Genomic DNA, 14298 nt, shown 5'->3' on the forward strand with positions numbered 1-14298 from the left:
ATAAGAATGTTTCATATAAATTAAAATTTTTAAATTTTGTTTGATGTACTATGCTACATTGTACAGTGTAAATATTATGATTTTAATGGGTAAAAAGTGCATGTTTTTCACAGTGCTACCCAAATCTGATCTTTTTTTTAAACAGATTTGTCTCCCTTATATACACTTTTAGTAATTTTATTACAAGAAAAGCCAGAAAACTTTTAAAACATTATGACATTATTATAAATGTCACAATTGTTTTTTCTTTTATGAAAGTATATCATTATGCACATTTTAATTTGTTCACAGAATGTTTAAAGAATTTGTCATCCTTGTTCATTTTGCTGCTATTTATAACTTCTCATCTTTTTGTAAAATAATCAATAATTACCAAAAAAGGGGGAAAAAATGCAGTGCAGTACGATTTATGGCTAAATAAAATAAAAATCTTTTTTTTTTTTTATGATCTACTTAAAATATCAAATTAAGATAAAAAACAGAGATACAGACTTTTCAAGAGTAAAATAAAACACTAACACTAATAAAAAGAAAGAAAAATTACAAGGCAGTATAAATAAGACATGACAAATCATATAATATTGGACAAGTTTAATGAGAATATTACCAGCTTTCTTACATTTAATGAGCTGTAAAAAAAAAAAAAAAAAAAAAAAAGCAGAATAACGTTTGCCTATTGCATGTAATTTAAAAACAAAACAGTTGAGGTTTATTCAAGAATTTATCCAAAATTAGCCTATTATACTGTGTAATGAAATCGTTCACATAGACAAGTAGAAAATGTGCCAATATTGTCTCAAAAAAATTCCACAAATTCATTCAAAGCAAAATGCATGATTATGTATACAAATTCATATTATCAAACACTCTTCCCAGATAAATGCATTTTGAAAATACATAAGATGAATATAAAAAAAACCACTAACGAGAAACAGCGTTTAATAAAATGAATGATAAAATGTAAGTTTTCCCATATTTATTTTTGCTAGAGCCAATGCTGATAACCATAAATGGCTCTGACCAATAAGAAGATGACAAGAAATCCATGAGATTTTGCAATATTCTAACATTGTATATATATATATATATATATATATATATATATATATATATATATATATATATATATATATATATACATATAACATTCACATGGTATCAATAACTGCCAAGGAACAGCTTCTAGGTTAGGTTAGGTTAGGTTCAACTTTATTGTCATTGTCAGAATACGAGTACAGAGACAAAGAAATGCATATAGCATCCAACCAGTACTGAAAATAGAAAATAAGTTAAATGAGATAATATGGTCATGGTGCAAAAGGTAGAGGTATGATGCATGCAATATGATACAGTAGATGCATACAGTGGATAAAATGCAGCTGTGCAAATAGTAATAATGTGCAAAGCAAAGAACAGTCTGATATATATATATATATATATATATATGTGTGTGTGTCTGTGTCTGTGTGTGTGTCTGTGTGTGTGTCTTTGGAAACTTGCAGCAGATTGCAATATATATATATATATATATATATATATATATATGTATTCTTATTCTTATAATATACTTCTGTTAAAGAGTTACGGCATTAGAGTTAAGAGGTGTCTTGGAGTATAAAGCTCAACCTCTCTATAATACACGCTTCTTTGAAAAGTATTTTCCCCTACATAGATCTGTTCATTTTTACTAGCAGTAGAATTAGCAGCTCCGCTGCTTTCTGTTGCAGGCTTTAAGGGCCAGTAAGCTAGAATTCCCCTTATACTTGATTTCCACCTAGTGGCAATTTTGAGAGTATTCAGGCTAATAACAGTGAGTGAATGAGATTTATGGTAATTGCAGCTTCATTGCAACAGTTAATATGCCCTATTGACTTCCCCAAACAATTTCTGCTCTAGTACAGTTTGTTAGAATTTGTCCAGAAGGCACTGCAATCTGCTGCAAGTTTCCCAAGACCAATCAAGCTATCAACCTAGCCGCAATAAAATACTTTCTGCGTGTAGCTTTGCTGCCTCACAGCTCCATCAGTCAGGTTGCTGTCCGTGTGGGGTTTTTGTACATGTCCGCATGGGTTTCCTCCACGTTCTCTGGTTTCCTCCCACCCCCTAAAACATGCCAGTAGGTAGCTTGGCTATGTTACATTACGTATTGACTAGCAACTCACCCGGGGTGTATTCCCACATCACACCCAATGTTCCCAGAATAGACTCCATTATGTTATAAGTAATTATATAAATATGGTATTTACAAGTTGTACACCAAATATAGCTCAGAAGTATTAAAAATATATGAAGTTAAATACAAACTATGTACTTTAGGGTCAAAACATTATGACTCAATATCTTAAAATCACAAGGTCTCAATATATGTGTATTACCAGACAGATGACATAACCTCATCACTTCAAGCTAGCTAGTTTTCACTTTAGTTAGCAAGCCAGAACGTAATCGAGATGGCTAGCTAGCAAGGTTTGACTGTAGACCTATATTTTTTAAAGGAAATAGACCACACAAATTACCAAGGAAATCATTTCATCTACATTGTTCTTGCTGCCAAAGGTAAAATTACTTTCATGTATTGTGGACAAAGGCATGCTAACAACTTTAGCCTGAGTTCTTGCATGTTTATTGACATCTGAGAGATTTTGCTAATTGATTAGAGTTTCAGCTATAGGTTAGCTTAGTGACAAAAAGCAGTGCACTTGTTAAGTATCTCACAAAACACATTTTAATCATCCAGATAACCAAAAATCTAAACTTGTCCATAATAGAAAAGCTAAACCACATACTTAGTGGAATAATGACACAATTTACACAAAAATCTTTAACTCTGAAGCTGACATCACAGATATCATGACATTCGTTGATTTGGGGTTAATGTTCAACACTCTGGCAAAGACTGTGATAATACATTGCTTCAGTCAGGTTGATGGTTGGGATTGAATTAAGGGTTGGGCAGTAGAGCTACAAAATTATAGTCTTACACACATGGCTTTCTACTTGAGGTATGCTTTTCAGCTAAGCATAAATGCCTTGATTAGATTTAGCTATAACTGGTTCCTCTGCCTTTGGTCCAGGAGTGGAGCTAATTCCATGAGAAAAATTATATAATATGAAAAAAGGGTATAAACTTCACCACAGTAGGTTCAAAGCTGTTAAGATTATGTGGAACACAGTTTTACGAAGATTTACAGAGAAAACCAGTCAAATCACATACAGATATGTGACAAATTAAAGGAAAAAACAGCAACAATAAAGTGACTTTGTAAGATGTTGGGCCACTAAGAGCCATCTGAAAAACCTCAGTGTGCCTTGGTGCAGATTATGCAAGTCTCAGGAACTTTACTGGAGGGATGGAGGCAAATCTTTCAAAAGATATTCCCTGTGGTAGATTCTTCAAGATACAGGAAAAACTTACCAGCAAATGTTCTTATAAAACTGTACGAAGTGTTCCTGAGAGAACGGATGCATTTTAAATGAAAAGGATGGTCGTGCCAAATATCGCATAAAATAAAATATAGTTTATTAAACTTTACTGCTCTTTACTGCTCTTTATCGTAGATTCTTAATAGGTAGAAATGTTTAATTTAATTGTTTTTTTTTCGGAGGCATCTTTGCTTTAAAGAATTTTCTTTACATGTGTATGTATGGTACATGTCACAGTTTACGGAATCCCAGTAATATTTAACAGGAAATAGTACTATAAAGTGATTAAAGTGTAAGTGTTTTACAAGCTTCAATGTCATGTTTGGACAAATATTCACAGACAGGCTGGCACACAAGGCTTATAATAGGCTAATAAATTATACATGCCTACAGTATATGTTCTAGGTTATACTTAGAATAAGAAGAATGTTGGTGATACAGTCAATGGGCCCAAGGCTATTACTTTTGTTTGGTACAGTATATTACACATTTGCCGCATTGCTAAGCAAAGAATAAGTCCTCTTATTTCAAAGTAAATGTATGTGGAAACGACCTAAGACAGTCGTATTTTGATTAAAATAATATATACTCATCGCATTCAGTATAGTGCAGCTAATTCTAGCATCACTGTATAGCTCTTCAAATAAGGGCTAGTCTTTGGCTTGCCTAAATGTGGGCCCCCCTTCTGATATCACTGCTCTTTGAGAGCCTCTAGTCTGAAGCCCATAATGCATTGCAACTTCTGTTGGACTCAGCACCACAGTCCCCTTAAGGCTAATTCATACTTGGTGTCAACAATGCATATGCAAGATGGCCGCCACACATATCCTGCAGTCATTTGGTGAGTTGCTTGTGCATGTCTGAAGCATACAAGTAGTTTATTTCAAACACTGGACTTGACTTTTAACCTCCAATCTCATATTTGTTCCCAGTAGGCCTGTGCCTAATCTGCCTTTCTGTTGGTCAGATCATCGTACTGTACACTATAAAATGTTTTCTTTAGCACACTAAAAGGTTATTTGTTTGGTCCCTCTGGAGAAACCCTTAAAGGTTCTAACTAAGGATAGCCTTTCAGAAAAGGATACAAGTAGAACCTCTTTAGTAAAATTTAACTATTACCCATCCAAAGAACCTTTGAGGAAACTTTACTGTTTACTGTGTAAACTGTGTTTACTGTATACATGATAATTTCTTGTAATGTTTCGAAGTCTTCATGTAAGTTATGACGGGGAAGTTATTTAATTTATAAGGTATATTAGGTTTGCACTCACAACAGAATCAGTGGATATCATATAATAAGGGATACTTAAAACCAACCTTTTATCCTTTAAACTCCCAGAAGCCATTGGTGGGTTGAAACATACCTTTTTTCTGTAACTACACAACTTTCTTATTAGTTTCACTGCAGTTATTGAATAGTTACTGAATAATATGCTTTAAGATGATTCACTGAAGAGCAAACTAAGACTCTAAGGGATTAGGACACTATTATAACTAACCCCTTGAAAATGAAAAATGATCTTAAAGCTTAAAGTGACCAGCTTTAGTCAAAATGTCCTTCCTGAGGTTCCAGTTCTTGTACATTTACATGGCAAAATCACAGCAAATGTCTAAGCAGTTCCTGAAAATAGTTCTTTATAACAATTTATACAACAGCCCTGTCATATTCTCGATTCTGATGAATCAGAAGGCGCTGATCGTTTTTTATAACAACAGCTCTGATACTCGTGCTGACTGCAAGTCAAATCACAGGTTTATATTAATGTACTTATTCTAATATGTAAAATATGTAAAGTAAGGGACTTTATGAACATAATGTAAGCCTAATAATAAACAGATTTTTGTAACATTCAGAGGAAAAGCTGTTCCTTTAAGTTTTCCACCACAGGAAAGTCTTCAGGATGGTGGACTTTGTTTTTCTTGGTAACAAAGTGAGGGAAAGACTGCATAGCATGTAACATGAACTAACTTGTTTTTGCAGACATTTCACAACACTAAAAGCGACTATAAATGGATAAAGTGTAATATATGTTGTTCTACAATAAAAAATTAAATGTAACTTTTGGCAGATCGCTGAGGTACAACACTTCAGAACTGTTGCTGTTGAAGAATGGTAGGAAAATGATCAACTTCGCATTGGGCTGCAATCATACCACATTGTCATTGATTATTTTCCTGTAACAGCATGCCCCCAAGTAGTTTATTCCTTACACTTTGAATTTCTGCAACGTGAATAAGATGTTCAGCTGATCTATCAAACACAGACTCATCTGCAGTGTGTAATACAGTAAGATAAAGTTCTAATCTGTTAGGGTCCTAAGGCCAAGGAAATGAATTTCCCCAGCTTTTCTTAGGTCTCTAATGGTGTAAGATTCAATGATTTTGAATAATCCTCAAATAAATGTCTTTTATAGGAATATTTCTGTTTGAATTTGAGTGCATCAACTATTCCTGCGTACTGTAAGTTTACTCTATAAAACATCTGTATAAGTTATTACAGAGGGTAGGGATTCGAACAAAATGTGTATTTTGTTTAACCAAGTTTACACAAGGAAATAAAAAGACAGCACACCATTCACAGCACTAATAATCTTTTCGATTTATGTTCACGAGAATATCTTATCTGTACACATGAACAAAGGTGGAGCTTCTTTAAAATGTGCACACATAAAAGTTAGTCACATGTCTCTAGGAAAGGTGTCAGTGTTTTACGCTTTCACTCCGAGTCCAAAGTGCAAAAACCAATTCTACATGACATCAAGGAATTCAAATGCCTCCTCGGGTTGGATAAAAATCATGCACTGGATGCAGGCTTTAAAAAGCACGAGCACTTAACCATTTGTTCGTATGCAATTTATAAGCTCAGGCTCTGCACTTCAGAGGTACTTTAGACTCCTGATTGGTTGAAAATCAAAGAATTTACAGAAAGTTACACATTATGAGAAACACATCTACATACAATCTAAAGTTAGAATACTTATAAAAAATAATACAATAATCATGTGCTAACACTTAGCGCAATTATAATGCATTGTAGGGAGTCGTATAAAGTCTTATAAAACATCTGTAATGTCTAATAATACAGCCGCTTATCATTGGTTATAATTGGGATGTGAGGGCAAACTCCATGTAGATAAACGCAGATGGAAGTTGTATTTCAGAGCGGAAAGCAAACTGTTTTCATTTGTAAGGGCAAACCTAATAACTGCTTGTGAAATATTAATTATATTTAATGTCACTGAATTATAGCTACTAGCGAAAAAGCCAAATTATGTCAAGTCTAATTGAGAAAAACTATAAGAAACAATTTCCAGAATTTAGTTACATGCTTTTAGTTTGGGAATATATTAGTATAGTTATAAGTATATATATATACATATATATATATATATATATATATATATATATATATATATATATATATATACACACAAGTGAAGCCTTTATATGAGATTAATTAATGCATTATAATTGCAAGTGTTTCTTACACCTATTTGCTGCACACTGAGTGACAGTTTTTTTGTCTCATTTCAAAACAGATATGTCATATGACCTAAAAAAAAAAAAAAAAAACCTGTGCAACCGACGGCATTCTGGTCTGTGGTCATAAGTGGGAACCATTTTTCAGCTCTACATGGTCCCTGTTTCCATTTTCCAGTTTCCGTCTACTATAAAATTTCCCATCACGTTGAGGCAGCAGTGTTTGTTTAAATTGGAACGGTACCAATCATATCTCTTTCTCTCCTTCTCTATTTTCTCCCCCTCTCTTACGGACCAGTTCCCTCTCACACAGCTTCAGATTTTCAGATTTGCTACGTTTTCCTCAAACCACACACAAACCCAATTCCCTTTCAATTCCATGTTTTAAAACTATTTGTACAGTTTGTCCAGCAGGTGTTGCCAGAGAGACACTGTTTGCTGCTGGTTCTGTCTTCTCCACTCTCCATCGATGTGTATCCGTTCCGTCACTAGGACACCTGCTCCACGGGCCGCAGCTGCACATCTCCGATCTACAGAGAGAAATATAGCACAAGAAAGCAAATTGATTCAAGCAAATGAGATAGATACAAAGTAAGGGTGGAGGCAAACAGTGTAAACGCTCACCTGAACATGTGGAGGGGCGCTGAGGACGTAGGTGATAGCGCTGGCTATGTCTTCTGCTTTCAAACACTACACAAGATCATATGAAATTTCAAGACTATAATATAATATAATATAATATAACACAATATAATATAATATAATATAATACATGACCACACACACTCGTACACACTCACACACACCTGGCTTACCTTTATACTTTCATACACAGAAGCAGCTTTCTCTGGATCACTGTTGTGGTGTCTGAAGGCAAACTCAGTCTCCACTATGCCAGGAGATATACACTGTCCAGAACGAGACAGCATAAAATTAGCTAACATATATTCAGATATCTAAATCATATTAGCATGCAATATTAGCATGAATTTCTTGGTTTTGGAGGTACTAATGGTTCTGAAGCTGCACTCACATTCAGCCACTCATGTCAAGGCAAAATGTTAAGGAAAATGCAATATTATAATTCATACAGTATGTGTGACACTTGATCAGGTTCCTTTTTATTTAGAATAAAGTCTTGTCGCTTTATAAATTATTAACATTCACTATCACTATTATGATTAGTAGTAATAAAATCTGCATCTCTTTTATTGTTTTAGTGGTACTCGAATTACCTTTTTAATTCTTTTTCTTACATTTTGCACCAAACCTTTTTGAAGGAGTGGTGCACAGAAGCCAAAAAGTTGCGAGAGTTAGACATCAATTTGTTGCTGAATAATGTTAAAGCAGCGTATAGGTTTTAAACCTAAGATAGGATGTATGTATAGATGTGTGTGTGTGTGTGGGAGTGTGTGTGTGAGGTGTCACCGTGGCACGGATGTGCGTCTTGGCCTCCCTCAGCTCCTGTCTGAGCCCCTCAGTAAGCGCCGTCACGGCATATTTGGTGGCGCAGTAGAAATGCTCGTCGGCGCTCGGTACCATCCTGTGTCCTCCCATACTGCACACAATACAACAAAACACTCACCTTAAACCTTATATTCTTATAAACTATATCTTATCTGGCTTAAAAATGTCCATTTTATAGGAACATTTTACCATTTATCATCATGGCTGCTCTTTGTGAATAACAAAAGGTGATTTTAATCCATGTCACATCTTCCCTTTCGCTTATTTACCACTTGCGCACACACACCTGGCATGAGGATTGTGTTTATACCGCAGTGCTGCTGAATTCTGGATTCTGATTGGCCAGAAAGTGTTGATTAATTTTCTATAACAGCAGCTCCAAAGTTTAAATTAATGCATTATCGTTTCTATAATAACAAATGACACAAGGACTTGTATATAAACTGATTTCAAAATTGTTTGATTTTAATTTAGACGTTTATTTCAGCATTTATGGAAGGAGTTTCCAACGTCAGTGGAAGTTTTTGGAAAAAAGACTTCAGGACAGAGGGCTTTACAGTTTTACATAGTAACATAACAAGCTGCATTTTTGTCTAATTAACTTATAAAAGACTATTTCTATCCGCTATAACATAAGCGATAACACGAACTTGTTTCACAGCCATTCTACTACGTTAAACGTAACTATAAATGGATAAAAACTATGATGTGTTGCACTTTAATTAATAAAAAATTAAATCACAGAGCTGATGTTAGATTTCAGGATCAGACCTGTTGATGTTGATGATGTGTCCATCGTCCACGTTTCTCTCCCTCATGGACTGGTAGGCTTCACGCGTACAGATGGCCAGAGCGAGAACGTTCACCTAAGAAGGAGATTGTATAAAACACAACCACATTTCCCAGGTCAGAAAGAACCACAGCTTTCTTCTCATTCTTCCTCCCACACAATTGAACTCAGTGTAGCTCTGGTTATTTCTGATCTAGGAAAGGACATTTGGACTTTGGACAGATCAAGTAAAAGTGTTTCAGAGTGATACAGGACATTCGGGCAGAAATAATCTGGATTTCTGGTTTCATCCATCAAGATTTAACTCCATTGTGAAGCATAACACTTATTTAGCACATAATTATTTAGCACTATTTTTCCTGCCCCACATGCACGATGATGTTGTCAAAAGCCACAATATGTTTTTTCATGTCTTTGTTTTTTAGTGATTTACACTGGTGAATTGTGTGTCATATGACCAGGAACATGAACTAACAAGGTGAAACAGGTCAAGTTTGATTTTATACTGTCTTTAAAGATGGTGACAGGAAGTTAACATTAAGTACAATATTAAAATAAATTTCAGAAAAGCATGTAATTAAGGCTCCATAGTGGCAGAAAAGCATTCGCCCTATCGCCAATGCCATCCATGGCCAGGAGCCAAGGGATCAAAATTGGCTGTGCTCTCTGTGCGGGAGGGATGGCATAATCTCTCCCCTGTCAATCACAGCGACACTAGCCAATCACGGCCTTATGTGAGCTCATGGTATGCGGAAGAAGGCGGATAGCGCTTTTCTCTGAGTATGTTAGGCAGCATGTGCAGCAGTATGAAAAGATGCAGTTGGATCCAGTGCCTATCCACGGAACACTGGATGTGAGGCGGGAATACACCCTGAATGGTATGTCAGTCCATCGTAGGGTACCATGCACGACAAATATTCACACGCTCATTCACATCTAGGGACAATTTAGCCTAGCCAATCGTACTACTGGCATATTTTTGGGAGATGAGCTCAGGATAGAAGCAGGAACCCCACTTTTAAATTTCTCTTTCATTTTTTGCAAATCTGAGACCATTCCCTCATTTTAATTTTTGGGGCTTAAATGAAAAAGAAAAAGAAAGTAAAACACAGACACATACACACACACTCTAAGAAAGCTAGCCATGGCAACAAATGCACAGGCATGGGAAACGCTTAGCTGCTGAATGGGAGACTGGTGAGTAATGGATGGTGCAAAGCTCGATGAATCACACTGTATGAGGAAAGCACTAACGCTCAGACAATAAAGCGGAAATACAGAGGCCTCTGGAGTCAAACAGTAGTGAGTGTGGTAACATCAGGGTCTTTTCCTGAGGCCTGATCTTGGAGTGTACACACTTAATGTATGTTCTTAATGTATGCTTCTGAAGAAAATAACCTGTTCTAAATTTTTACTAAAAATGGAACAATATTGACATGATTTTATTTATGTCAGGTAAAATAAAATAAACGTATATGTAAATATAAAAAAAACGGTGATTTTTGTCCCTGTCATATGACCTTCATCTCATATTTACACTCCTATCTACACACACACACACACACACACCTGCCATCAAGAGAATCCCATTAAATCCTATTCAATACTGTCTAGAATGCAATTAGCAATTACAAAAGAAATGAGCAAGTTTCTAGCATCTGTGCTAATGGTATGAGGACATTAAGGACATTCTAAGGACATTTACATAAAATGACATTAAGGACATTCTAAGGACATTTACATGTAAATGTATTTAAAAAATTTTCAAATTAATAACTTACTTTCAATCTATAATTTGGGTAAATAGTCATATTTACCCAATTGCAAGTGGCCTCAATATCACAATAGCAATGAATAAAGACTCTAGAACTTATTTTCTTATGTGACTTGTGGAATATACCAAATATTTCACAGGGGAGAATGTGTACAGGTAACAGGGTTGAGTGAATGTTGTGGGACTAATCGTGTACTCTTCATATCATGTGATGGAAAATCATGGAAAAGGATGTTTCAAGCACGAGATGTTTAATGGATTCACACATGAATGCAAAAATAAGATTTTTAGGTATTTTAAAGATTGTGTATATTTCAAAGTAAAGTAGTTATAATGAGCTGGGACAGGAAAAAAAGCCATTTTCCAAGTGATTTAGATTTTTTGCAGGTTTTAGTAATATTTTAAGGTATTTATCTGACACATGTACATAGGTTATTGTGAATTGTTTAAATGGTCTTAACTACATTAAACTGAATAGACGGTGCGTATGCCTTACATCGAGCATGTTCTTCCACCCCTCAGTGCGGCCACTAAGCAGAGGTTCGTTGTGAGCCAGGCCGGCGTTGTTGATACACACGTCCACCCCCTGAAGCAGAGTCTTAATGGCGGAGAACATGGAGAGGATCTCCTCCTCATTGCACAGGTCACATTTATACGGGATCAGGGTGCCGCTGTAGCCCGCACTCTGACACTCCGCTGCCAGCTTCTGCACAGAGAAACAGAGAGACGAATATATTCTATAAGATTCTATATAAGTATGTGAATTTATAGTAATAGGAATCTAAAACTAATAAATGTAGAGTCAGTGAGGATAATTTTATTATACTTCTATAACTCAAAATACAAACAAATACAGCATTTCTTGGATCCAAAACAAATGCACACACTTGGATGCTAGTGTAATTCTGAATTTGTAGAAATGCCTCCTTGTTCTGATTGGTTGGATGTTGGTGGTCCACATCATTAGATTTTTTTTTTCCTTTCCTGAGTCTACTACAGTATGCAAGCCCATTTCCACCAAGTAGAAAAGAAAAATGCATAACATTTTTTCCTTATTTTTGGCAACAGCAGTATTTTATTTTTTGTCAAAATTCTGACGTATTATGTTAATATCTAAATTTTTGACCTGACATTCTAACTTATTTTCTTAAAATTATCTTTACTTATCTCAGAATCTGGGTTATGTCAAACGTTTTATTTATTATCTCAGAATTTTGACATATAACCTCGAAATTTTGAGTAGTAACTGAGTAACAACTCCCAGAATTTAATTTTATATATAAAATTTTATATATATATATATATATATATATATATATATATATAAATAAAATTTCTATCTGGCAGATATGGGCTTCTTTACTACGGATATCAGATCAACAACATTTCAGGAAATTTTTATTAGTCCATTTCTGCTGAGAACTTTGTAAAGACATTTGTTGTAAGTTTCAACAGTTTCTATTGAACAGCTACACCAGGACACTTGTACAGTTTTAAAAATCATCCATTGTATCTTTTTTCTTTTAAATGATAAGGCAAACTCTATTTGTTATTCTAAGGTAAGGCTTTGCAAATGTCACACAGAACAGCTTCAGAATGAAAAGATCAATATGGGTTAAAAGCAAACTAGAAGTATGATAGCAACCAGTAACACAGAATAAATTATTAATTAAAAAGAAATAACATGCAAAGGTATGTCTGATAAAATAGCCTGAAACTAAACTGACAGCAAAAATACAACCTGCCCTACCGCGTTACACTCTGAGAAATCTCTTACCCGTGAACCACACGACTAACACTCAGTGGAAACAATGTAGCAGCAAATCTCATCAGTCCACAGCAATCAGTACCATCCTGATTTACCTATCATATTACTCAATGTGTAAAATTAAGGGATTAATGCAGTCTTATCATTTCAGTTTTAATTCTAAAGATCAGATTTTTAGGTTTTGATGAACGTTGTGGCCCTTTGGATCCAGAACTCTGTTACAGGGATAAAAAAAAATCAGGAAATTATCTTTTTTTTAAAAAAAAAAAATCAGATAAGAGAGTGACTACTCTAAATTGCCTCTAATTGCCACCCAAAGCCTGACCAGGATGAATGAATTATTGAATTAAAACTTCTTCTGACTACATTTCTCACTCCCAGGCCAGTATTTAGAAGTCTGTATTTAGACATAAACAGCCAGGAATTGCACACACACACACACACACACACTCGCACACATTTTAACACACTTTTTTCCAAACTGAAAATGTTTTCCTTAAAGTAGTATGATTTTTTTCTGCAAAACACTGGTTCCATAATTATTGGTTCCCCCACAATTATTGTTTATTGAAACCTTCAGTGGATAGAATCAGAAAACAGTCTCTAGCTTGCGTTATCCTGATCCTGGTCCTGTGGTGGATCCAGAGCCTATCTGAGGAACACTGTGCACGAGGCAGGAATGCACCCTCAGTGGGATGCCAGTTCATCACAAGGCACCACGCAGGTTGGAGGTTGAGGGAAACCAGCGAATTCGGAGGAAACTTAATCGGACACATGAAGAACAGTAATCTGAGATCAGGTTTGAACCGGGACCCTGGAGCCGTGAGGCAAAAACACAACCTGCTGCACCATCGCACCACCCAACTGCGCATCATCATATTTTTAATTGCTTCTGTACATTTTTATAACCATTAAAAGACTTGTGCAGGTCAACACCCATCTTTTTGATGTGTAGTGATGGAAAAAAGGGAATTTTACAATTTGTGCAACCTCGTATTTGGTCAATGCCAACAACCGAGTTATGGATTGAGAAAGTTACAATGGAGATGAGAGCAATCTAATAAATAGATACTCTGTCAGATCACACACGGTTTTGTTGCAAATGCATATTTATTTATTTTTTAAAAGATCAAAGCAGATAATCCAAAAGGTGAAGCAAACTCGGAGTGAAAAGCAGGCAATCAGCAAATGGAGTACACTAGACAAGGGCAAACTCATCAATGACACAGAACTAAGTCCAGAAAGTCAATCAGAACAAAACCCCGGATACAAACCAGAACTTTGCCCTGAATTAGCTGGCTGAGAAAGGTGATGTGATGTGGATTGTTGTTAGCTCACTGAGGATTGTGGAATATGCTCTCTGTGTTATTGATTATTCGAGGATCCAGGGAAAGGGCGTTTGTGTTTGTGTTTTTGTTTTTTTTTTTGTTTTTTTTTGAGGTTGGAAAAAAGAGAAAAAAACAGTTTTGTTATTGAGACAACATTTTTTAAAAATGTCTTTTTTTAGAAAATGTAATTTGTTTCTCCAGAAAAAATGTACAAAATTTACAGATAAATATTTAATAAAGTGGAAAGTAAGACTTTTAATACGGTTTT

General features: G+C 35.2%; 1 protein-coding gene across 1 annotated transcript in view; it reads right to left on the bottom strand.

Annotated features, from left to right (window-relative positions):
• Positions 1–5997: 5997 nt before the first annotated feature.
• Positions 5998–14298, bottom strand: part of dhrs11a (dehydrogenase/reductase 11a) — a 30764-nt gene continuing 22463 nt past the window's right edge. Inside the window, exons 2-7 of the mRNA XM_026921535.3 lie at positions 11431–11640; positions 9142–9236; positions 8332–8461; positions 7719–7811; positions 7528–7593; positions 5998–7433 (exon numbers count right to left, since the gene is read on the bottom strand). Coding sequence (XP_026777336.1) covers positions 7392–7433; positions 7528–7593; positions 7719–7811; positions 8332–8461; positions 9142–9236; positions 11431–11640 — 636 coding nt within the window. The 3' untranslated portion in view covers positions 5998–7391. The remainder of the gene's footprint in view (positions 7434–7527; positions 7594–7718; positions 7812–8331; positions 8462–9141; positions 9237–11430; positions 11641–14298) is intronic.

Source organism: Pangasianodon hypophthalmus, chromosome 27, assembly GCF_027358585.1.
Source record: "Pangasianodon hypophthalmus isolate fPanHyp1 chromosome 27, fPanHyp1.pri, whole genome shotgun sequence".
NCBI lineage: Eukaryota > Metazoa > Chordata > Actinopteri > Siluriformes > Pangasiidae > Pangasianodon > Pangasianodon hypophthalmus.